Genomic DNA, 26260 nt, shown 5'->3' with positions numbered 1-26260 from the left:
CAAAATGTGTGGCTGTAGGAGGAAGGTCAAATGTAGCCAAGTTAAAGACTACTGGACTGTGAACTGCTCAGAGGCATATGTTAACAAACCAGTGAATAGTTCAATGAAAGATAACTACTATGAAAGCAGAGAATAATTTTGCCAAGGTAGACCAAACTCAGTACCCTGCTTCCATAGCTCTTATCATCCTGTCATCAGAGCCAGCCAAGTAAAAAGCTTAGCTCAGGTAAAGTTACAAAATTTTGAAACGGAACACAGCCTTATAACTAAAAGCAGAATTTAACTACTCGAGGATAGCCATTAACAATTAATACTTTCATTCAGATTTCAGGATAAATTTTGATGGGATGTGAAATGCTTTCTGCTCTTAACATTTTCCTATAGAAAATTTTCTTAGGTGCATCTGTTATTTATCTGTAGCATTTCCATCCTATGTTTTAAACATGTTTCAAAGAGTCTCTATAGGGTTAATGTACATGTAGTACTGTATTTGTACATTTTCCAAGGAAACATCTTCCAAGGAAATCAAGTATTTGAGTGTTTATTGGGGCAGGGTGAGGCAGCGGGATCAGACTTAAATTATTCCCTTGGAGTTCAGCATGGATGATAGCAACTATTTTTTATACTATTGCTTGTATTTTGATAACAATATAATAATTCCATGCTGCTTACTTAGTAATGCAGGAAGAGAACCTTAGTGACTGACTTAAATTGGATGATATGAATTTTTACTGTTCTGCTCTGTTTTACTGTGTGAACATTTATGAAGGTAAACAGCATTGCCTACATGGATAAAAAAGCCCCTGTTTGAAAATACAGGCTGTCATTCTGCCTTGAAAAGTAATTCTTAAAGGTGAGAATTTCAAAATGTCAGATCAAAAAAATCTGTGGATATACTGGTGGCAGTCTTCTCTTAGGTAGCTAGCTTTAAAAAGATCCATATCAGCTTTGAAATTAAAGTCTTGCCTCTTATCAATTACATGTTAAAACTTGGCTCCTTGAACAAGTTCTTCACATGTTCCTGTACTCCTTGCACATCAGATGTTGTCAGTATGATGACATTCCACAGTCTGCAGAACTGTGATCTAAACTCTGACTAGTTGAAAGGGGGAGAGCTTGCTTTACCAGACAACATGTTTTATATAGTCCGCTGCTTAAGAATTCTACTCCAGAAGAGATGAACCACTGGGTAAAGCATGTTTTTATCAGCCTTTTTTATATTTCCAGGTTCAGTGGTGTCTTGTTTTCTGCAGATACACAGTTCTGTGTGAAAGCATACAGAACTTAATTTTACACTGAAATACTAGTTTGCAATTTACTTGAATTTTTCACCAGTGTTCTAGTTTCATTTTACAACCTGGTATTATTTGCTCATGTTTAAATAAACTCTGACTTTTACCTAGTGCTGCCTTTTGTTTGAATCAAATGTTACTTATCCAACATCTCTGTTCATTGGCTTTGATTATTAATTACTCCAAATGCTCTTTTGCTCCTAAACTCATTTTGACATTGAGCATTTAAAACTACAGTGACTAGATATTTGTAAAGACTACAAATAGTTTTGCAGCAGCTCTGACGTGAATGTGCTGAATTTTGAATTCTTTCCCACCTTTAACTAGATGTTAAATTCATCTGAATTTAATTTCATCTGGATTATATTACTTGTTTTTTAAGGAATTACAATATCTTGGGTAGATTTTTTAGCAAAGATGGTTGGATAATACTCAAGTTTATAAATCCACCTCATACCTCATTCTTTGTTGATTGTCACCTAAATGGACAATTTCTGTAAAAACTGATGTAGTCAAGATTATGAAATATCCAAAGAAATGTTGCTGGAAAAAAAATCTGGAAATGCAAGTGCAGACAAGACTATATTACTGGCTTTGCTGTTTCTTTACTGCAATTACTACAGTTTTGTTCATTAGCTTTGAAACTGTGAAAGCAAACTTTTACCAACCAGCCACACTGGCCACCTCCTTCACATGCTGTCAGTTCTCATGTGACACATACACCAGGTGCTGCAGCCCATCAGCTGATGTATGTTGGTGGTTGAAGGGCTCCAGAAAAGCTGATAGTATGAGAGAAAGCTTAGAAACTTAGATAGAGTTAATATTTTTATTTAATGAGAAATATTTTTAGGGAAATGTACTTGTAACCGGGTGGCTGGTTTGAGGCAGGACTGCTTTTGACTAGCAGCATGCTGTGTTTCAGTGCCATTGCTAACCAGGCTCGTGTGTGTGTGTGTGCTTTGCAGATGAATCAGCAAATGGCTGGAATGAACCTCAGCAGTTCCAGCAACGTGATGGGCTTTGGGCAGCCCCCCAGCACAGCCGCAGGATGGACTGGAAGCTCCTCTGGCCAGACTCTCAGCACACAACTGTGGAAATGAAAGTTGCAATAGAAATCTTTCCCAGAACAGCCACCTAACATTCCTTGTTTAAATACATTTACTTTTGCTGTTCCTTCCATGTACATATATATTCTTTTTCTTTTTCCCCAGCTGTTCAGATTAAGGATATAACTGACTGACCGTGTTGTGGTCTATATTGATTTAAATTTGATGTAGTGAAAAGCAGATCAAATATATTTATACATCATTGGATGCATTTTCATACAATGCATATGATTTCATAGACCATATTAAGAAGCTGCTTAACCACATACTGATTTTTTTCCCTCAAAATTCTAGATCAAATGTTTGCATATAAGGGATGTAGCTATCATGTTAGTAATATTCAGAAATAAGAACCCCAACCCCCCAAAATTACCCAGTAATCCTGTAGAAGGTACTGTATGAACAAATGTTTAATCATATATAAATAGAATGTAAATGTATCACTGAGCAATGTTTTCTAGTGTATCAAACAAATTTTGTTTCATCATACATTTCACTGTGATGTTGTTATGGTGTGCATAACAGGGAATGTGGTTATTGAAAGAAAGATAAACCTGGATGTTACTGTAGTTCTACAAATCAATAGTTTATTCTTCTAAAGATGAGTATTTGATGCATTTGAGTTTCCTGTGGTAAAGTCTCTGACCTGGCTCAGGAGGCAAGCACACAGTGTTAAAAGAGAACTGACAGCACAATATGCATTCAAGGTAACTCAGTGTGAACAGATATATTTTGTCTTGCAGACAGATCCAGGTTTATGACAGTGATTGTGTTTACATTTTATGGTGCCTCGTAATGATAAAATGTTATTTCCCTATATTAAAAGGATAAATCCGTAAATGATTGTGGGTATTTTATTTCATTATTGTATGACCTGTTTGACTGCTACTTCTAATGAAGTAAAACATGTTCAGTTTGGAGGATCCATTTATACAGATATTTAGACCAACAGTTTGTGAGTTAAAATCAGTTTATAATTACACCATTAAGCTGGATAAATACAAAAGTATATACATAAATAATAATTTTGAAAATACTCCATTGCAGCCATGTTTATGTATGTGGAAACAGCGTTAAAACAAAGGTAAGTGTCAGTTTATTAAGCTGAGAGTTCAGAAATGCATGCAGACAAGTTAGAACAAAGCACACCCACTTGATTTGCTTGTTAGAGTCTCTGAAAGCTTCCTTTTGTTTCCTCAGAAGTCTGTCAGGTCTCAGGCAGCAGCAGCAGATGACCTTGGCTGTCCGAAGCGGAGCACGCGCTGGTGCGTCCATGGTCCTGCTCTTGTGGGACTGTCCCCCCGTCATACCTCAATGTTCACTGTGTCCAGGTGGTACTTTGGCTCGTTAGCTAGGTTCACTTTCTCTGTTCGGGTGTGCCATACAAGAACCTGGAAAACACCATGTGTGTCAGTGAAGCCATCTACAGAGATGAAAGCTTCTCACAAAGTACAAACTACCATGTGTGTCAGTAAAGTCATCTGCAGAGATGACACGAAAACTTTTCACAAAGTGTGGCAATCGGTACCTTTGTGCAGTTGTTTGCTTTTGGCTCCAGTTCCTCCACTGTTGTTATCTGTTTCAGAAAATCAGATTCTTGCATTCCTGGTTGAGAACCACGACGCTTGAATACGGCTTTGGGATGCGACAGGATCACTTGAAGACTCACAGCAAATCCTTGGAGAGAGGGAGACAGGGAAAAAGGTTGAGAAAAACCTTTAAGCCTTACATTTTTGTGCAGTTATGCCTAGAAATCTCTCATGTTCTTTTTAAAAATGTGTTAATTTGATTATGTGGATAGGTAATATTTGGTAGGTTTGTACATCCTCCATTACATTGTTTTGTTTTGGTTTGCCCTTAAGATATGATCAGATTTTTTTTAATTGCACCATATTTTCAACATGTTAAATCTTAATTTCCCATCATGTAGGTAATATATGCTTTTTTGTCTGAAAAGTCAGGTATTGCTAGAACTTTGGGTTATTCTTCCTTTCTACTTTTAATTAAGAAATAAAGCTCAATTATAAGTAAAATAAAATGTATGAAATTTATACTGTACAAACCATTCTACACTTCAAGGTGAGAGTCAAGAAAAAAGGTTAAAACATGTTACAACTGTAATATTTAGATAGCTTTAGCCTGTAGATTTTTAACAGCCTTGCTGAGGAAAGACAAGTCATACTAATGCTCTGCCTTGGGAATGACTTTCAGCACCAGGGGTCTGCCAGGCAGTCTCAGCGTGGCACAGCATGGCTCAAAGGATTTATTCAGTGTACACACCTCTCTGCAGTGCATTTCTCTACTAACATGCACCAGGTTCCTTGAAGGAAGACTGCAAACTGAGAAATCCCTGCTTTGAACAAACTCACCTTCTCTGAAGAAGCTACCATGAATATGTAATTTACCATTATTTTATAGAACTCTCCCATTTTCCTCCAGCAATGCTCAGTCATATGTATGCTTCTTTAACTATGACTCAAAAACTCAACTGATAGATTTGTAAAGAAAAATTACATTTGTAACTAACTCCTTTTGTCTGACTGCCAAGCCTACCAGAGAAATCCTTTCTTCATAATTTCAGAGTGGTTCCAGCTGTCCCTTTATGAACACAAATAGTAACACTTTTGACATCAATTCTGGAAAACTCCAAAAACATTTAATTCTAGAGCCACTATTAAAATTTTATCAGTTTAAAATTGAGCATAACTTTCTATAACTTAATGTAATTCTGACCCTCTTTTAATAGAAATGTCTTGTTGCTGTATTTTCCTTGAAAGTATCTGTGACTTTTATGGGAGCCTTTTGAAGAGGAAAATGTAAGGAAGTAATTACTACATCATCATGTAAAGAAAGGCACACTGAAACCACTTTATCATGGTCTTGCTTGTAGGAAGCAAAAGGAGACACCAGGAATTTGTTTTGTTTTCAGTAGGATTTGGACCCTGATGGATGTAAACAGGTCCCAGTTCACTGATGGACACAGAAAACATTTATACACTATATCTTGGATGTAGCTTTATACATCCTGTCCTGCCTGAGGTAGAGAATAGGTGTCTGCATGGACAGGGTCTGCATGGATCCACACCCTGCTGTGCAGTCTTGCTTCTCACTCCTTGTAGCCTGGCCATGATGGAGCACAAGGTGGGCTCTATCCCAGTGCTCTTGGTAGCCAAATGTAATCATTTGGGAAGAGCTGAGGGTGAGAGTTTAAACTCCCTCAGCTACAGACAGTATGTACAGCCAGCTTGCTGCATCTTGAAGGGTGACCAGAGACTGTACTGATGAACAAAACAGTCTGCTTCAGTTTATAGGGTTTGGTTAGGTTTTGTTGGCCTTTTTTCCTCACATAAAACAAACAATAAATTTTGGATGCAGCTGGGCTTTAATAATTTTGGGCTCAAAAAACAAAGTAAATGGGAAGGCATTTTTTGAACCCTGATCAGCTGTGGGAGCTGCTCTTTCTTTTTAAATATATTTAAGATTCAAGCTACCCATGCATAAAGAAGAAAATGAAGTAAACACCAAAATTAGTGTCCTAGATTTTAGTGCACAGAAATAATGTCACTCTAAGCAGAAGAGAGGCAGATTTTCTGCTGTTTATCTCTACAGTGTCAGTGGGGCTCCCAGGACCCATAGCCTATACTTATCCATACATTAATTTCTCGTAACTTCTTTCGCTGCAAGGCTTGTTCCTCTGTTGAGAAAATTGCATTGATTTCTGAGGGTGGATTTCTCCTACATACAGATGTTCAAGTGGGCCATGGCCCCTGCATGTGACATGTGCCCTTGCTACCGTGCTATTGCAAATTGTCATTTTGAGGCTGCTGTGAAAACTACTGGTGCCATCAAGTAAAAATTAAATTATAAACTGAGTGTTGCAGGTGGCAAGGATGTGGGCTACTGTGCACTGGCTGGCCTAAGGTTTGTTTCCTTGGTCAGGGTCCATGCAGTCTTTGTTAAAAGAATCCAATAAAGCAGCAACTTTAGGAGGTAGAATAATCCAAGGAGACTTACATCTTGGCTCTCTAGTTCTTTAGCTCTGCTTTATAACAGCTTTATTTTCACATGTATGACATTTTGTAAGATGGATTTGAGAGCAAACCACTTTCTAATGACAACTTTAAGTTGACTTTGTCAGAGGTGTCATTTTGGTGTCAAAAATAGAAGAGACAGCTCAGTTTTGACCAGACTGGCACTAATTATTTCTCTCAGTAGATAATGATCCTGTGCTAATAGATGAAAAGACACTGTTGTTTTGAATTCTGTCACTAAATGGGATTTATCTGGGACTACTGTCTCCAGTGTAGCATAACTGAACAGTACTTACATGCATACAGTTATTTTACTTAGTCATTATTCCTACAAGGTCATACTGGGCTTAACTTCACATGAAATGCCACAAGACAATTTCACAGCTGGAGTTTGAAGAGGTGTTTCGAGGTTTTTTTGGTGTATAATGCAAGGTTATAAATTAACTCTAATTGGCTGAAGGGCCACCTAGATAGGAATTAATTTGTTGGAGGACGAGATACCTGGGAGACAGCAGATATTACATCTGTTCTTTCAATGTAAGCTGTTTCCGTTAATTCACACCTTGACTTGTGTTAGACCAATGGCTTCTGTTAAAAGGCAGAACTATTTTTCTTCATCATTCAAGTTAAACTTCAGCCAGGGTTTAAAGATGTTGTTGCCATGGTTAATGCCATTGCTTCCTGGATGTTCTAGGCAGGACAGTAGCTGAAGGCAAGCTAGAAACTTGAGTGTTTATCATTTCTGGAGTGTATAAATGCTAATGCTCAGCGCTGATGTTAGAACAGATGTGCTGGCTTCCACATAGATCAAGGTCCCACCTTTGGCTTGGGCTCTGTGGCTTTCAAGTTCTGTTCTCCCTGTGGTGTACATTTTGGCTTGCAGTAAGGCAGAGATGTCTAACCAGGAGGTTTTGTAGTTAGTGTCAAAGGCATCTGCTGATTAATTCACCATGAAAGAGGCACTTGATTATAAGCTCAATGCTTATACAGTATTTATCCTTGGATGGGAGGGGAGGTTGGTGTTTTGTTCTGGTTTTGGTGGGAGGTTTTGAGTGCTGGCTGCCATACCACTTAAAATTTTTTGTTTGTGACTTCCAGCAGTGGCTCTTTCAGATTCAGTCAAAATATGCCATGTTTTGCAGTGCCATGAATAGACTGGCATTTTCTTAGGGAACCCTAAGAAATATGAGATGTACTGAAGATCTCATGACTATAGCAAAATGTTAATAAAATACAATATAAACAGGTGGTTGCTCAGGCCCTAGCAGAGGTGCCTGGGGCACAGTGGACGAGCTCTGGACCCAAAGTCCAAAATCTGCTGGCCCAGTGTTTTACAGTCACATATTAATCTCTGTTACTGAAGTGGCTCCTGGAATGCTAATGCAAAGCAAACATCTGCCTTCTTGAACAGCCTTCACATTAGGAGAATCACAATCTAACATTTTTCTTGAGTGATCCAGAATTCTGGCAGTAGGGAACAGGCCAGAAGTAAAACAACATTTAATATAGAAGACTTGAATTCAGATCCATACTAAATAACACAGGTTTTGCTTTCCACCTTCTCTCTCACTTTTCTTCCCCAAGGGTAAGCAAGTCTGTGTCAAACTCTAGAACTCCCCTCGATTAAAAACTGATGCCAAACTTTGGAAATACCAGAACTAATTCATATGGTGTGTTGGTTGCAAGGCAGGAAGCAAGAGAGAAAACAACTCCTTTGCTTTGTGAATCCAGTTTAACATTGGAGAACAGCAGTATCAGCCACAAATTTCTCAAAATAAATAACCAGTATTTAATGAACTGACCTAATATGATTGCCATGACCAAGTGTGTTGCAAAGAATCTGGGGAGGTGGGCCAGCTAGGGTCTGTGAGCTGAGCCTGATGAAATCAGCAGGACCTGAATTTGGCCTTGTATTTTGCTGTCTAGAATAAGAATTTTATGTGCTTACAGTCAAGGATCTGCTTCCTCTGAACAGCCACAAGTTAAATTGGTGATCCCAAATCTTTTAAACCATCACTCTGTTCATACCCAGCCTCATGATCAAATCTTATGAAAATCACTGTGAAAGATGGTTCACTAAACCAAATGAAGCCTCCTTACCGTGCACTGGGACACGAGCACAGAAAACATTACCTAGAGACCACTGATACAGCTCCATATCAGTATTACTGTATGCACCATCCTGTTTGCACGGCAGTATTTTTGACAGAGATTCTTCATCTTCCTTATGTGCCACATTCAGTATAACCTAAGTTCCTTATATATGGAAAAATGCCAGCAATGGACTAAGCATGGACTTAGGTTTGGTAGCAAGTCCCTGGAGGTCTGTTGGGGAGTCAGGAGAGAAGGGCAAGAGAAGGAAACTGCATGTTGACACACATCCTGTAGCCTGCTCCTGCTCAGACACCTATGGAGTTCTGGATTTGCAGTTCTGTTCTCTTTATTCCCTGACACTGTATTCCTGAGGGGAATTAAGATGAAAATTTCACATCATTTTTTAGCAGTCTAAACTGCATCCATTTCTTTCCTTGCTGAAATTAAAAATGAAATTCAATTTCTTCAGTATTTTTGAAGACTGAAAAAGTCTCATGCAAAAGTTCTCATGCAAAATAATAACTCTTTATTTGTGGTTGTGCATTAACTTCCTGTATTCTAAAAGTTTTGGGGGTTTTTTGTCTGTGATCCTCCCTTACATGACTTTGGTCAAAGCACAAGCAGGGAATGCTCCTAATGGACCTGCTTTTCCCTCATGCCAGCGATTTAGCCAGCATCTGCAAGGTAAACAGCTTAAGAACTTCCCATGTATATCTTCATGTCTGGGTTAGAGTCCCTTGGCTGATGTTTTGTAATGGCTTTCTGCCTGCAGCTGATGGATTATGGACCATGCTCTCACCTTTATAATGCCATCAGTAATCCCTTCTGGAGTCCAGTATCAATGTATATCTCTAAATCCACAGGGACTGTTCAATTGCACAGCTGCAGTCCCTAACACGCTGCATGGTTTCAGGCTTTGCCCCTGAGGAATGCCTTTATGTGAACACCCAAACACTTATTTTTATGCCAGGTCATACTGTTGAATTGAAATGCCTCTACAGTGCAGAAAAATTCACCTGATAACCTTTTTGTCTTTGAGGTGATAACCATAAAGGAGCAACCATTAGTGATCCTTTATCTACTCTTTTTAACCAGTTGGACTGTACATATTTTTATCAATAATTTCAATTAACATAACATTACTCCATTAAGATGAGAAAGAACTGTACACTGTCCTTTTCCCTCTCTCAAAACATTGGGGTGTCGGGATAAAAAAAGTGGCTATTTGTACCCTATTCTTGCCCTTGTGTTGTGATCTTAGTGTAAATCGCCCATACCTTCTCAGTGATTTCTCACGGTCAGCTCCTCGCAGCACTGACTCCTTCACAGCACAGCCAACAAACTCCAACTCTCTCCACAGCACAACTAACAACCTCCATCTCTCTTCTCACCCAGCTAACCCACTCTTCTATAGCACTCATCCTTATTGGACACAGCTGTGGCCTGTTAAGGGCAGGCCTGTTCCTAATCTTTGGTGATTAGTACAGCTGCAACTCCTCAGGTGTGAGCCTACCTTCTGCACTATTCTCTTACATTCTATCCCTCCACACCCTTGTATTCCTACTTTTCCCTCCTGAGTACAGAAGATGTCCAAGTGCAAATACCATATCATTTGCTGGGAAACCAGCTTCTGCTGTATCAGAAATTGGACCTGTGACCAGTGGTGATTCATGTGGCAGTTGTGAGTGTATACAAAAGACAGTCTAAGCATGGACTGTCAGCAAGACAGAGCTGTGTGGTGTGCAAACTTCACTGCAGAAGATTGATTAGATTCATTTTGAAGCTTTTCTGCCGCCTTCTACCAGGCAACAGCTGTCAGTGATTTTTCCCCTAAGCCCAGTGTTTCAAACTATATCCATCTACAGTTATCACTGTCATTCCAAATAACCAATGCAACGTGAATAATTTCATGATAAAGTAGCATTTTACAATATGAGGTCTAAAAAGGTCTGCATTTATGCTGCCTGGTTTAGATTGATGACAAAATGACAGGCAGGGACTCCTTGCAAGAATTGCTAGGATGAATTAATATACAATTAACTTGTTTCAGACAGGCAATTTATACAGCATAAAAGCCAAGTTGCCACATAAAAATAAAAACAAATTAAAGTAAGTTCAGATACCACCAAGCAGCAAATTAATTAGACAAGATGTACAAGCTTAGACTTCCAGGATAGTTAGTGCCAAAGGGCTGCACACTCTGCCAGCACTTCAGAAGTGTAAGAAGCTGCTGAAATTGTGAAATGGAAGCATTGATGTACCACGAGCGAGCCTCACCTGCCATGTCGATGGCAAAGGGCCTGTCAGCTCTCCAGCCCGTGTACCAGCCGACCACCTTGCCGTTCTCCACCACGGGGCGCTCGTAGCGCCGGCCGCCCACCAGCCCCACGGGCCACACGGACACCTTGCGCGTCGTCCGCATCTGCAAGAGCCAGCACAGCATCACTGCCCACCCACAGCCTGGCACAGCTCCCTGCCAGGGCTGTGCCTCCCACAGCACTCAGCACCACCGGGAGTTCAAAGGCAATTCTGGCTTACACACCGCAGCCCAAGAGCTGCGTTTGCCCACCCATTTTCTGTGAAATCTCCAGCTCTGTATCCATAGGCATCTCAGTTCTACTTTAAATACCTTATTTATACCAAGAGTTTTTAAAGCTGTGGATAAAACGGGGTTTTGTTCTTGTTTGGGTTTTCAAAGGTGTAGTAGATCTTTTTTATCTGCAAGACTGCAGCATTCTGGCACTTGGCTTATGTCTATAGATAGCTGAGATACTGTAGAAACCCAGTGAGAGAAAATATAATAATAATGATTAATACACACTTCACTAGGACAAGTACAATTAGTTTGGGACTTGTTAAAAATGCATTGAATAGAGGAAATGATGACACACAACTCTTTCCTACTGCAGCAGACCTGAGATGCAGCTCAGATCTATTAAGGATTCATGAAAAAAGATTGCTAAGGTTTTTTAACTTCTGTATTTTCCCTTAAAAAGCTCTGCTAAATTTCTGAAAAGGACAAAAAGCAGGCCAGGCAGGATGCTTATTATCACCAGCAGCAGTTTTTCCTAGTGATATAAATTAACTAAATGCAAAACTGGAAGTGTGATCCTTATCTAGCGTAGAAGAAGCAATAGTGAAAAAAATGACTGTAGCAAGAATTGTCCATGACTGGGAGTCACTTCAAGAAGGGCATTGAAGTGCTAGGGCATGTCCAGAGAAGGGCAGCAAAACTGGGGAAGGGTGTAGAAAAAGTGAGTCCTAGAAGGAGCAGCTGAGGGAGCTGGGGGTGCTCAGCCTGGAGGAAAGCAGGCTCAGACCTTATCACTCCTCAACTGTCTGAAAGCAGGTGGAGCCAGGTGGGGGTCAGCCTCTGCTCCCAAGTAACATTAGGAAGAGCCTCAGGTTGTGCAAGAGAAGGTTCAGGTTGGCATCAGGAAAAAATTCTTGCCTGAACAGGTTGTCAGGCATTGGAATGGGCTGCCCAGAGAAGTGATGAAGTGGCCATCCCTGGAAGCGTTCAATAAACTGGATATGACACTTAGTGCTATGGTTTAATTGATGTGGTATTCAGGCAAAGGCTGGACTCAATCTTGGAGGTCTTTTCTAACAGTAAAGATTACGAGTCTGATTCATTGAGTTCAGATAACTGGTTCAGTGCTCCATTTTCTCCAGTAAACAGGAGATAATATGGCACAAACCCTGACACACTGCTCCCCGTGGGAAAATCAGACGGTCTGGCGTGAGAACTCGAGCAAGCGAGGGCACCGACACGGCGACCTGCACAACTTAACCACGCTGGTTCAAAAGCCACTGTTTTAACACTGTGCTCTGAATGTGGTTCTATTGAAACAAGTATTCAACTATTGCAGTGTAATGTGGGCTTAATTTGATCTATTCTAAAAACAGACTGGTCTTTTGTTGTAATTGAAACTTATTCCTTTGGGAAAGGATATCCCTTTTTCCTTCCAAGCACTCTTCTCAGCAAAAACAAACACAGTTTTACATATTTGTAACTGCAGTCCCCTATCGATGGATACTGAAGTAAAAGACAACCTTGGTTAAATATTAAACACTTCCCTCTCTCTCTGCCAAGGTGAAAGATTTATCATGCATATCATCAAGACTCACAGGAGTCAACACCAGAAAAAAACAAAGACATCACGTCAGGGTGGTTCACATTTCTAAGCTAGAAACATTAGCAGATTCTTAGAACTTTCACATAAAGTGTATAATACATATTTAAAAATCCACAAAAATGTAGGCACACGCAGAAGAGAGAAATGTACCTTCTCTCCCTCCAATTATTTATCTCCAGATTTGCTTATCAAAAATTCCTTTCACCCTTAGAACTGTTGCAGCAAGCTAGAGCACCTCACTCAGTAGCAGCAGCCCATAGTGCATAAGAGTAGGGTATGTATTCAGCTGGCAATATAGAGAATTCTCATGATAAGGATTCTCTCCAAGCCATTGCCTGGTTAATTGCCAGTGAGAGGCTGCCATGAATCTTTCTAAGGTTATTGATAAATGTATTTACCTGCAGCTGTACTCCCTGCTTATGTTTAGCTTTCCAATCTCTTCCACTCCTCTGTGTAGGAAATGCACAGTTAGCAATTCACTATTTGGGTATGGATATCAAGCAAAACTTCAACTCATGAAGATCTTTTAGCTCTGGTTTTAATGATACATCTCTTTCTTATTTTGCTAATAGCACATGGATATTAACGTATCAGACATGGACCTAGGGAATCATCCTGTTGGGCATGTCTACACAGCACCATCGAGCTACATTCACCCAACTGTGCTACACCAGTAAATACCACAGGATAAACACACATGGTGCCATTAACACCTCCTGGAGGCTGTGGATACCTGAACCAATTATTAGTCTTCAGAATTGCAGTACTTAGGCCATCCTGTGCCAACTGTCTGTACTTAAACTCAAGATGCCACAAGACAAGGGCAGGCATTCTCTGACTGCAGGAGAGTGGCCAGAGCACAGTGCACCCATGCCCTGCCTGTGGGCACAGTAAAAGTTTGGGCAGCTGTACTGCAAAATGAGCCAGGTTACACAGGACTTCTGAACTGGGTCAGTAGTGGCCTCAGCATCTATGCTGGCAGAGCCAGATGGATTTACATTAATACCCCATGATACACAGTGTTTTGGAAAAGCTTGTCAATGAAGAGTATCTCACTGACCTCATAAAACCAGCATAAAATGACCCAAGAAGTTTTAAACTAATAATCTTGGGTCAATCTCTGTGTCTATGAGTTATGTCAGTAAAGCCACCACATGTCAGATGCAAGTCACCCCTTACAGAGCTCCTACTTCTGTCCTTGGGTGACTTTATTCTTACAGGTTACGTTTCTGAAGAATGAAATAAGCAGGTGTCAAGAATACAGCAATTCCTTTAAGTAAAAGCTGAAAGAGCACATCTAGACCAGTATTTATGCTAATTCTGAAATTCCTCACAGCCTTGGGATATGCTAGGCAGATGAAAGTAGGAATATTTCGTTTAATCTTCTGAGAATAACATTACTGCAGTTAACATACTGATATGTGAAGGCTGTATTTATGTATGATGGGGAAAAAGCTATTATTTGGATTAAAAGGTGAGCTTGCACCTGGAATTTTATGCTGCTAATCATCAGGACACAAAAAAGTGATTCAAAAACATGTTAAATCTGAATACCTTTAGTGCCGTGGGTTAAACAACTGCCAAAAATCCTAGGACTTACAGCTTCCTAAATGACTGTTCTATCTGTCATTGTAATGACAGCAGTAGCACAAGCTGTGTTAACACTCAGCACTGAAAGTCCTGGTAGCTTACAGAATGGTATTCATCTTTCTTACACTTCACTCTCTGCAAGTCAAGCAGCTCCTCTGTCCCAGTTAGACTTGTGTAGTTAACGAGCAGAGAGGAGCCCACTGGCAGGATTCATCCTGCCCCGCTTGGACAGCTCTCTCACGGGAGAAGAGCTTTCGTCCTCTGTTCACTTTTTGAAAGGGGGTCTTGGACATAGGAGGAGAGTGATATACTGGGTGGGGAAGATGGTAGAGCAAACCTCAATGAAGTAGGAGGGGGAGGAGAACTGGGAAGAAGTGGGCAAGAAAATGACCGGAGAGATGAGTAACAACTGACCAAAGAAATGCCAGTGAGGTGATGGGCATACAGCAGTAAATACAGTAACAACACAGTAATCACTGAAGAATAGCAAGAGAAATGCAGGAAATTGAGCTGAGCAATAAAAGGCAGTGATAAAAGCATTGCTATATTTAGCACCTCATTAGTCAATCAAAAAAAAGCTGCTTAATGGGATGTGCTGGACTGATGGATAGGGAAGATACCAAGCCAGTAACAAAATATAAAAGCCCAAGGGGAATGAAGGTAAATGACACAGAAAAGGAAACATGGCTGTACTTCCTACAGTGAAAATGCTTCCAGACTGGAACAACCATCCTGCTGTTTTTGCAGCATGATGTCAATGTGTTTCTGTTTGGGATTCACAACCCTCTGCAAGGGCAAACCTGCTGCCACACTTCATAAACTTTTTTCCCCCTGTCATTTCAACCCCTGTGTAATTTGTGATCTGTCCTGGTCAGGCTACGGGTTCACATCCATGCTGAGCATCCTACCCCACACCCCTGCCCATCCCATTGATACTCCAGCAGATTTCTGTGCCAAATTCTGATTTATTACTACCAAAGACAGGCTCTAGAGCTCCTTCGCTACAACAATTCCTGAGTTAAAGCAGAAACACAGCCAGGTTCCCTGTCAGTTCTCACACAGTTCTCTGCATCACTCATAGGCCATTTAAAGACAAATTCTGCTCAACAAAACTTATGTGAGAGCCCTATGGCTCAGCCAGACAGCTCAGCCTGACGCTGTGCCTGTTTGCTGAGGCTTTGGACAAAGCTCCTGCCCCCACTTACCATCATTTCAAAGGAGGCACCAAGGCATAGAAAACCTGTGCCAGTGGCTTTTGTGTTCAGGGACTAGGATGCTTAGGGGTTAGGAACTTAAAAAGATAAGTTTGTTGTTGGCAAATTTGACTGTGAAGGGTATTCTCCATGGGAATGCTTGTAGAAGGAATCTACAAATAAAAAAATTTCATTCCTTGATGTAGCCCCCTCTGCAGCTCTCACAGATGATCTGCTTCACCATCCTCCCTGCTAGAAAGCTTTCTTTCCAAGCATCTGCTTGAAACCTCCTCTGCTGATTTGTACACAATCTACACTGCAGAGGGAGGATAGCTTAGTTCACCCTTTTCTCCAGCAACATTTTATATATAAGGTACATGACTAATTTTCTAAATTATACCAGCATCCTTGGGCACAAATATCAATATTGCTTCCCTGCAGAAGAAAACTGTACCAAATTTAACTAAAGCAGTTTGCAGCCAATTTCTGTGGACTGGGCCAACTTCCAAAACATTTGCTACTCGTTTTACTTCTGGGCCCTTCTATTTACTGGTTGCCTCATTCTACTCCCTATCATTCTGCTGGGTTGTGTTCACTGTACCTCTGAAGAGCTGCTGACCCCATGTAATTAATTTCCAGCAACAGTATCAGTTTCACAGGTAAAACTACTGCTGCCAGTGCAGAAACAGAGAGTACTTGGTAACCAAGCAAAAACCTGTTTCAAATAGCCTTTTTTTTTTCTTTTTGGTCACTGTTTCCTCTCATTTTTAAGCTGTTTCATTCTCTGCCAGTCTTTTCTAATCCAGCCTCTTTAGCATAGGTATTACATGTCTATGAGGAAGAAAAATGTCAGTGTACATTTAAAACCTGTCATGTACTCCTAAATCATTTATATACTAGAAAGGTATTTAATGCACTGCTAACTCATATCTGGATCACTTTTTATCCTGAAGAAAATAACTAATGACTGCCAGCTAATATTTAATTCTATCTAGACTACTGAATGTTATTTTTAAGACTATTATAAAAATCTGATTTTTCCAACCAGCTCCTAGAGATACAAAAAAAGATTTTCATGTTTTCAAAGGTAAGGAGATTCACTTATACTACTTTTAAATCTTTTGCATAAATATATCTATTAAAAAATACACAGAAGTTAGCTTAATACAGTGTAGAAAAATTAGGACAGTTATATAAGTATTATTGAAGGAACACTAACCCTTCCCTAGTCAAAGCTAGAATAAATAGTAAATTTATTTTTAATTTTAAATTTACCTCTTCTATAATGCATTTTTTGAGTTCCCCTCAAAATATTTTATAAAGATGATCACAGGAAAACTGAAGCCCGTGTGACATGCAATGCCTGCAAGTATTTCTGTTCTATTTTTAATAACAAGGAATCCTTTTTTTAGGCTACTGAAATGGCTGTTAAAAGCCATTAGAATATCTGCCACCTTCATACACACCTTTTGAGAGGGAAGGACAGGGGCACAAGAAAATTCTTTCTGTCTGAATCTGTGCCTCTTTGAATCTTGAGCTACCTGTAAAGATTAACTCAACCTGGGGAGAGCAGGATGAGCTCTGTCCTCTCACACCTTTCCAGCTTCAACTCTACCATCATATTCAGGGCACTCTTGTGCAGGAACAGCTACAGCAAATTGAATTCTGGCCCACAGCTCAGTGGGCACTAGGACTAACTGCTAAGCTGCTGAGGTTTGGGTTGGGTTTCTTTACCCCTTAGAAATAACAATTAGTGCTGTGATCTACTCTGAATTCCACACTGCAAGGCTGTATCCACATCACACCTTAAAGTGTGGACTCCTCTAAGGAGACCCAGTCTGCAAATCCTCTGTTTGCACTCAGACAAGACAGTGGAATGTGCCACACTTTACATGGTCTAAGTATCCATCAAACATTCTGGCATTGATGACCAGAAACCTGGGGGTGGCAGGGAGGGGGAACGTGGTTTTAGATATGAGCATTTTAATTTCAAACATATCTCAGTTTAGGGGTCTGAACAGAAAACAAACAAAAGTGTCAGAAACAACCTAGATCAGAATCTCTAAAACTCAGTGTGTTTTTGAATGCAGCAAGCTCACTTTCAGACAGATACTGAAGACTTTTACTCCTCTTCTTGTACCCCTCATGCTCCTCATGCTGCTCACCCCTCACCTTCAGAGGATTCAGGGCAGTCTGCACAATCAACAGCAGAGTGGATCTCCAACACCAATTCCTCCAAATTTGCACACATATCCAAACATGGACCATGGAAGTGATGGCCTTTGGCCAGCTACTCAACACATGGAAAGAGCAGAGAGAATGCCTGAGACACAGAAACACAGGAATTCTGTGAAGAGTTAGGGCACGTGGAACTTAGCTGTCGATATTCAATTCCCAGTCCTTAGGTTAATCCTGTTTTTAAAATCTCTGTGTGAAGGTGGAATGCCAGTATTATCCAAGGTTTTTTCCCTCTGGAAGTTTAAAATGTGAAATCAGCAGTTGCTAGGCATCAGTCACAATATTACAATAACTTGCATTCAGGAATAAGATGAAGCACAAATGCACCAGAAACTATAAGAATCACTCCAAAATGAACAGTGTGGTAAAAAATAGAAGCTATGGTGAGTCATGCAGAAACATTTGTAAAACATCTTAAATATAACAGTTGGAATTTCAGGCCTCTCAGTGGCTTTTTTATGAATGCAGGCTGACTTTTAACATAACAGGTATTTTCAGAAAGCAGACTTGTTTTTGATGGAGAGATGCACAAGGACACCTCCAAATGAACAGATCATACCTGAACAGAAGATACATAAATTATTTCTGAGGTTTCAATCCCAAAACAATAAATAACAAAATGCAATATGCCAGAAACACAGGCATTAAAGTAAAAGCATGATTTTTCACCTGACCACCACTACACTCTCAAGCAGAAAGAGTTGGGAATAACTTAAATGCCACGCCTCTACTCCTGGAAATATTTCTTCATCATTGCTGCATCCTTTTCAGTACTCTAAAGAATTTCACAATCATTGAACAGGTTGATTCCTTCCCTGCAGCCTTTCCATGGAAGGTGAACCTTTCCTAACAAAATGCCAACTGACCCAATGCTGTAGCAGCAGAAAGACAAACGAGGCTCTCCACCTTATTCTAGAAAGGACAACTAAACCTGTTTAGACCCTGCCCAGTTCGACTTTGAGGACATGGTTTCACCAGTCAAAAACTGACCTGTCCACCCACATACCATCATAGGTCTTCGGAAAAAAGATAACTATAAACAGCAGCCAAGGATTCCATATTTACTACAGAAGGTGGCATTTTCCAGACTGCTATAAGCTGGGGTTGTTTTCTGATTTCCATTAAACACACTTAGCCTAGGTCTACTGGGCCCAGCTCATGCCACATCAAATGTAAAATACTCATTGCTATAAGCACCAGGCAGAAGTACTTTGGACAGAGATTAGAATTTCTTCATCGAAAGCTCTCAGAAGTATCCCATGGCATTCCATGTCAAAGCATGCTCCTTTTTGATCATGGCCTCATGGTTTATACACTAAAGCTCACAGGAAAGCCTTTGCTGATCTTGCTTTGTTAAAAGGCTCCATCTCCTGTAAGGACACCAGGGAAATCCACAGCAAAGGAGCTTCCTTAAACCCAGTCCTCGAGGATGTGCAGTTCCCTTGCTCATCTTCTGCTCCGCAGTCCTGCTTGTTTGACCTCTGAGCAAAACATTTCCCTAACACAAATGTTCCTCTCCTGCTGGCTTTACAGTCTAACCAGCCTTGCTTCCCATCTCCCTGGGGCCCCACTGCTGCCCCTGGAGCCAGCTCTGACCCAGCAGCAAGCCATCACAAAAGGACAGACCTGTGTCCCACAAAGCAGCAGATGAACACTGCACACACCTGCCTGCACACAGTGCTGCTGGCACTGGGGGCCTGCACACCCCTGTGTGACAGTGACATGCTGAAAGTCACACAGCCACACAGGATGCTGCTTGGATGAGAGCTCAGAGCTCCTGTCTCATCCTACATTTAAACTTCTCCCTCTTAGTGAGCAGACTGCATTTTATCAGACCTCCTTAGGGAAAGCAACTGCTGGTCTGGAGAATTGTTCCTGGCAGGGAAACAAACCGAAAAAAACTTCCTCTCAGGTATAGTTACCACCATTTTCATAGCAGGAATTACTACCAGATTTCATCTGCAAACAATGCATTCTGAAGCTGTTCTCTTCATGCTTGGAGAGGACAAGTATAATTTACATTCATAAATCAATCAATTCCTGAAGGGCAGATCAGGATTTACCACAGAGCTGTCAAGCCAGAATCCATGAATACATAGATTTTCTTTTATCGAGTGAAGAAGCAACCCGCCCTCTAGCAGTGCCTGGACTGCAAAATCAGGCTTCTGGCTCGCTCTAAATGCAACCTCCCACACGTAAAGGCGCCTCCTGTTGGCAAAACCTGCCAATGGACCCTGCCAGGGCGGGAAGGCATTCCCCATGTCAGTGCCAGTGTCTCCCAGGGACCTGCCAACAGCTCCTCAGTGACCCCAAAACAGCCACAGCAACTCACGGTGGCAACTGAAGCAAAAGCTCCTTCTCTGCTCTGGTAACTGAGCGCTCCAAGCTCCCCATTTCTCAGGGAAAACCATTCAAGCATGTGTGCCTGCCTGCGAACACAAGGCTCAGAACAAACAGCCCTTTCCCAGCAGCTCAGTGCTGGGGAAAGGGAAGCCTTAGGGTTGCAGAGGTTCATGCTGGAGGTTACAATCCTCGTTGGCAAGAGGAAACACAGGTTGCCTGTTGTGCTTGCAGTTCTCAAGGTTAACCCTTCAGACAGCTTTATCCCTTCATTTTCCTGCACTTCCCAGCTAATTAGAGAGGTGATTTGTACCTTTCTGTTTCATAATTCACAGCAATTAGTACAATAATGATAGAAATTTTAAAAGAATAAATGTGACCAGACTCCTTTTCAATAGCTGTGGAGCACTCAAGAGAAACGCCAGCTAATACTGTTCCATTAGCTTGTCCCTAACGTTGGTACTCAACAACAAAAAAACCCAAAAAACCCAAACAAACAGTAGATATTTGCCAAATATCTTTTGTCCCACATTTCTCATTGCGACAAAGTGTATTTTCTGTTTCTGTTAACAGACTCCCTAAGATTCAGTCAAATTAACCTTACTTCTACAAATACACGTGAGCACTCCTGTAACATCAAAGACAGGTATGTGAAATTACTCTGCATTATAATGCACTGAGCACAGCTATGAGAATTTTTAAAAAATCAATTGCAACAAAGGTTTAGCCTCGAGGCAAAGGTCCTTAAATTAGCAGCTTCAATGCTGAAAGCCAAATGCGCAAAAGAAGTAGGGCATCCCTGCTGAATGGGGAGCCTGCACCTGCCCACACACTGGAAATGGAAAGGGATGCATTGGCAACCCAAACACAAACGACCGTAAGCATTTCTAACCAGCTTTCCCTTAGGAGTTGCATGTGCCTCACATTTCCGTGTACCACGTTTAACTCACTGACTGTGCAACACGCGGGGAAGGGCACGGCTGCAGCCAGCGGCAGGGAGGGGGGCTCACCTCGACCGACAGCCCTGTCCACCGGCAGGACACACGGACACAGCGCGCCTCAAGTCCTCCGCTGCCAACTTACTTTGCGGCTTCCCTCCCGCATTTCCCTGCCAAGGTTACTCTCCCAGCTGTCACAGAAGATGTACATGATCTTTCTTCTACTGTTTTATGTCCACTTCTTAAACACCCTCCTTCCTGCCAGGGGGAGGCCAGAAAGAAAGCTGGATATCCTCTGCCCCGAGCGCTTGCCAGTTCCCACCAAAATGACACAAAGCCTTTCACCAAGGGGAGGCAATGAAGACAAAACCAGGTCCTTTCACAAAAGAGACTCCTGAAAGGGCGTTCAGTCGTTATACAAGCGATTTGCTGCTTTTAAGAGCGAAAGGCTTCAAAAGGCAACTCCAATGAAGAAGCCTGCTCTAGCTTAATTCATTAGCGCCAATGAAAAAACTGTGAAGGATGGCGGCTCCTGATGCGAGTTTGCCCTACAGGGAGAGGGATGCAGCCTGAAAATAACAAAAGAAGTCGCACTTTTCAACACAGTTTTGACAATACACATAGGATCCCTTATATAAACCTTAAACTTGCCTCGCTCGGCAGCAAAGTGAGAAAACAGCAGTAAAAAGTTAGGGGAGTATGGAGAGGAGGGACAAGAAACTTAAAACCAGCAGAGCGGCTGGTCACACAGCGGCAGCCGCGGGGAGCCCGGGCGAGGGACGGGCACAGCGAGGTCTCCGGGCGGGGAGCGGGCTCCACTCCCCCCTAATCGGAGCTTTTGGATAACGGAGATCGAGTTCGCCGCAAAGCGGGGATGGGGAGCAGCCCGGCGCGGGAGTGTGGGAGGGGGAACGGCAGGAGCCAGAGGAGCGACGGGGAGCGGGGATGGGGACGCGGCGAAGCGTGGCGGCCGAGCGCGCCCCCCTGTCCCGCACGCACCTCCTGGAACAGCTCCAGGCTGTAGGTGTTGTCGTCGTCGGCGAAGAAGAGCACCCCGGGCTGCGGGGGCGGCAGGTGCTGGTGCCGCTGCCGCAGCCAGGCCAGGCCGGCGTTGCGCTGCTCGGTGGCGCGGGGCAGCCCCGGGCGCTTGTAGCGGCGCGGCGTGGGGACGTGCAGGTGCGTGCAGGGCAGCCCGGCGCCCGCCACGAAGCGGGTCACCAGCTCGCTGCGCGCCGCCGCGTCCTCCACCAGGATCCAGTGGAGCCGCGACACCTGCCGGAAGGTGTTGGCCAGGCGGGTGAGCTCGGCCTTCTGCACCGGGCGGCTGTAGGTGGGCGTGATGGCATAGATGGTGGGCAGCGCGGCCTCGGGCCGCCGCCGCGGGGTGGGAGGCCGCGCCCCGCCGCTACCGCCCTCGGCCCCGCCGCGGGGGGACAGCGCGGGCAGCGGCGCCCGGCTGCTGTCGATGTCCAGCACGATGATGACGATGAGCACCCAGGGCAGCAGCAGGAGGAAGCGGCTGAAGAGCAGGGACTTCATGCTGCCCCCGGCGCCCTCCCGCCGCGCCGCCGCTCAGCGCCGCCCCATAGACGGGCGCGGCGGGGCTGCCCCACCGCGCTGCTCCGCGGGGCGCCCGGGCGGCGGCGGCGGCCGGGGAGGGGGGCAGGCGCTCCCTCCCTCCCTCCTTCCTTCCCTCCCGGCGGGGCGGGTCGGGTCCCGGAGCCCCGCGGTGCCTGCGGGGCAGCAGCCGGCCCCGCTCCCGCCGCTCCTCTATTCCAGCGGCCGCTCTTCCTCCTCCTCCTCCTCCCGCTTCGCCCTCGGCATCGCCGGACAGGGGCTCGGCGGGGGGCTCTGGGGAGACGCTCCTTCTCCTCCGCTTCCCCGGGCGGCTCTGGCGGAGCGCGGGGGCGGGGAGGGGAGGGCGGGCAGGCGGCAGGCAGGGAGGCAGGCAGGCAGGGAGGGAGGCAGGGAGGGTCCCCGCGGGCGGGGGCTCCCGCCCCGCCCCGCCCCGCCCCGCTCCGGCTGCCGGCCGCGGGCAGGAGCAGCGGCTCGGGGTGCTCCGCGCTCGGCGTCCGCGGGGACCGGGACTGGGTGGCCGCGGGGTGCTGCTTCTCTCCCCTCTCTCCGCGGCGGGCGACAACTTCGGCCGGTGGCCGGGACGCCTTACCCGGGCCAGCGCCGGCTGCCGACGGGCAGGGCAGGGCGGGCGGACGGGTCCGTGCCCGAGCACTCACCCCTCGGAGAGGCGGAGAGCCGCTCGCTTCCTCTCTGCTTCGGTTTGGTTTTTGGGTTTTTCCCTACGCCGGCCGAAGTAAGAAGTTGTAAATAAGGCGGCGGTTTGCCGCAGCTCCCCCCGGTGCCCGGCAGTCGCTGTCGCCTCCCGCACCGCCCGCGCTCCCGGTGCCGCAGCTCCCCGTTGTTTGGGCGTGCAGCTTCCCCGGAGATCACACGGAATCGAGAGCTCCTTCTTAAAAAGCATGCGTATATCAGAATTTCGTACTAATCTGCCTGTCTTTATTTTGAGGAAAAGGCATTCATCAGGTGCTGCAACACACATGAAGTGCACAATCTAAAACCTCTCACAAATCCCTTCCTCACAGAGAAGTTTCCGATGCATTTTTCAACACTCCCTGCTGTCATAACTAAACGCTTCCTTACAGCTTGAATTATGCTTTTAAAACTTCATGCTGCATAAGAACACAGAAGCACAGCAGTAGAGTTTGCAAATTACTGAGTTCGCCACGACTCTCTGATTAAAACGTAGAGATCGATTGATGTTCTCCCTGGCTTCTGAGCTACTTGAGATAAGAAATAGAATGATTCGTCACTGATGCTTTGATTTTTGGTAGGAATAGCATGGCTTGCAGAAAGGGGGATGCCTGCACACCAGCCTCCTGAGTTTACACCACTGCTTTCTTCCCTGTTTTGTATTCAGCCTTCACATTTGCATGTGTGTAACAAATGTAGATAACTTGGACACTCTGTCTATCTATCATTCATATCTATCCCAAATCGATTTGTTAATCAAAAGGACACACACACAGAGGACATGGATCTGATGTAAGGTAAGCTGAAATTCATGACAAAGTGAGGGCGACACCTGGCCTGGCACTGAACATCTGAACGAAGAAACATCTGCGTAGTAAAGAGATAACAGAGTTAGCATGTTTAGTGGAGGAGTGGAAGGGTTATTATGTGATTAATGAAATAATATGGAGGAATGGAGCAAGCATAAATAGTCCAATATATTCAAATCAAGAACATCTCAGACACAAAATTACAATTGCCCGGTTTATGCCGGTGCTGTTTATCTAGAGGACGATCACCTAAACTGTATCTTTCCAGTGACTGAGCACACCATTGTTTTCTCATTTCCAGTACAATTCTATTTACAGAGATAATTTGTTCAAATAATGCAAACATGTGTATCAAAGCAACATACCAAGAAGATATTGCTTGGTATCATTTGCAAGTCAGCAATCATTTGGAGAAGTTAATTCTAAGCTTGCCCTTCTAGATACTCCATGATACCATGTCAGGATTCTTAAAAACTTATTGGGACAGAACCTAGAAACTAAGGGTTACAAATGAATGCATTTAACTGGCATTCTTTATATCCAAGCATATTAAAATATTTTTAAAATACCATTTTTCCCTTTATATTACCTTTCATCCAAAAATATTATCTTTAGTTAACTTGTGTGTTGTATTCAGAGCCTATAGAGGATACTTAATAGCTTGTGGCTGTAAGACCTTAGGAAAAGGAGCAATAAGAATAGCTGAATGTAATTGCTGCAGTTTGGGAAGGAGCGCAAACAGTGAGCACCAGGGAGGTATCCCGATGAACTGTGATCTTCCATCTCTTTAATTGTATTCCTCAAAGCTGGCAACTCTGTTTCTCTGTGCTAGCTAACAAATGCTGCCTTTACTTCTGGCACGGCTGCTGTAACAGCAATATGAGACACGTGGTTATTTGATATCAAATCACAACGGTTTCATTTTGCCCTCAGAACCACTGTAACACTTTCAGGTGCCACAGAACAGGCTCGGAGGTCATGAGCCAGATGCATCAGGTGTGATAGCAAATAATGCAGCAGCCTTTTCCCGTTAGCTTCACACGCAGATTATTTCAGATGGAATGGTAAAAGATAACAAAGGCACTACATACAAGCCAACTGCTATTTATTAAATTGTTGTTTCTTGATAAGCAAGGCATAATGTTCTTCCTCTGGAAACTGGAAGAACCCAGTCAAATTACCACTCCATTTGTGGGGGCAAACTGTCTACAGAGATACTTTTTTCAGCTGAACACCTTAGCACTGGTTATTATAAAAATTGTCACATTTGATTTGAGGCCTCAGGTGCAACTCTGAAACAAAGGACGAGTTTCTAACTTGTGATGGATGGTACCAATCACTGTGTGACTCAGGCTGTTCCTATGGTTTCACACATAGCATGCAGTACAGTGCATATTCTGAGTACTATCAGAGTGTGTGGGCAGGCATTTCTCTTTAGGATCTGGTCCAGAATTGTTTGTTTGCAGTAGTTTGTGGTTTGGGTCATCTATTATGGTGTTGTGATTGCTGCCTCCATTCTCCAAAGATTTTTTTCAGAGATGTGTCAGGACTTGGCATCCAATTTTTCATTTGTTTTCAAAAAAAAGCTACTTCAGTTTCTTGTGCTTTTTACCAGCAGAGGATGTGTGACTCTGGCAGGAGAATGCTCAACACAGTCCTGGAGAGCAGCCTGTGTGTGCAAGTGTGCATATGCACACCCATACTAAGGAAATCCCATCCCTAGGAACGCTCTCCACAGGCCCACGGAGGCTTCCTTTCCAAACAGGAGCACACAGCAGCTGCTGCCTGGATGCAGTCACAGGGGCTTGTGCGATGCTAGCAATGCCAGCAAGGTTGTGCCCTGGCTCCTTCCTTCTTCATTGCTTTCAGTCTTTTCAATGTCTGTGGAAAAGAATAGGTGTGGCAGGAGAGTTGCCTAGCTGTGCAATAGATGTGCTGTACCATCATCCTTAAAACAATTCAGATTTTTTTGCCTTTCTCCCCCTCCTGAGTCAGGGTCCCCCACCCACCAGGCAGCTCTGGGTAGGGACTTCTGCTGCACCCCCATCCAGCCTCTCATGCCTGGCAAGGGACAAGCTGGCCAAGCCTTTTGCTTGCTCCATTTGAATTTCCCCAGTTTCTGAACATCAGGATTTGCTAAAGCTAGGTACATTTAAACTGTGTTGTTTGGGTTTTTTTCCCCCCAGTTATTGGAAAGTTGGTCTGAGTTATACAATAGCATT

At 43.5% G+C, this 26260-nt stretch overlaps 2 protein-coding genes across 5 annotated transcripts in view; one reads left to right on the top strand and one right to left on the bottom strand.

Moving 5' to 3' along the window:
• SMAP1 (small ArfGAP 1) overlaps nt 1-3238 on the top strand; it is a 92004-nt gene extending 88766 nt beyond the window's left edge. For all 4 annotated transcript variants that reach the window (XM_059467862.1, XM_059467861.1, XM_059467860.1 and 1 more), the window contains one exon: nt 2258-3238. In XM_059467862.1, the coding sequence (XP_059323845.1) occupies nt 2258-2392 (135 nt within the window). In that variant the 3' untranslated portion in view covers nt 2393-3238. The remainder of the gene's footprint in view (nt 1-2257) is intronic.
• Nucleotides 2964-22837, bottom strand: B3GAT2 (beta-1,3-glucuronyltransferase 2). Its single transcript, XM_059467863.1, has 4 exons — nt 21961-22837; nt 10801-10945; nt 3927-4075; nt 2964-3789 (listed from the first exon to the last, which is right to left on the bottom strand). The coding sequence occupies exons 1-4, from the start codon at nt 22498-22500 to the stop codon at nt 3703-3705; spliced, it is 921 nt and encodes a 306-aa protein (XP_059323846.1). The 5' UTR covers nt 22501-22837; the 3' UTR covers nt 2964-3702.
• Nucleotides 22838-26260: the final 3423 nt, after the last annotated feature.

This window comes from Ammospiza nelsoni, chromosome 3 (assembly GCF_027579445.1).
Source record: "Ammospiza nelsoni isolate bAmmNel1 chromosome 3, bAmmNel1.pri, whole genome shotgun sequence".
In the NCBI taxonomy this organism is placed as follows: domain Eukaryota; kingdom Metazoa; phylum Chordata; class Aves; order Passeriformes; family Passerellidae; genus Ammospiza; species Ammospiza nelsoni.
This window is presented reverse-complemented; position numbering and strand designations above follow the sequence as displayed.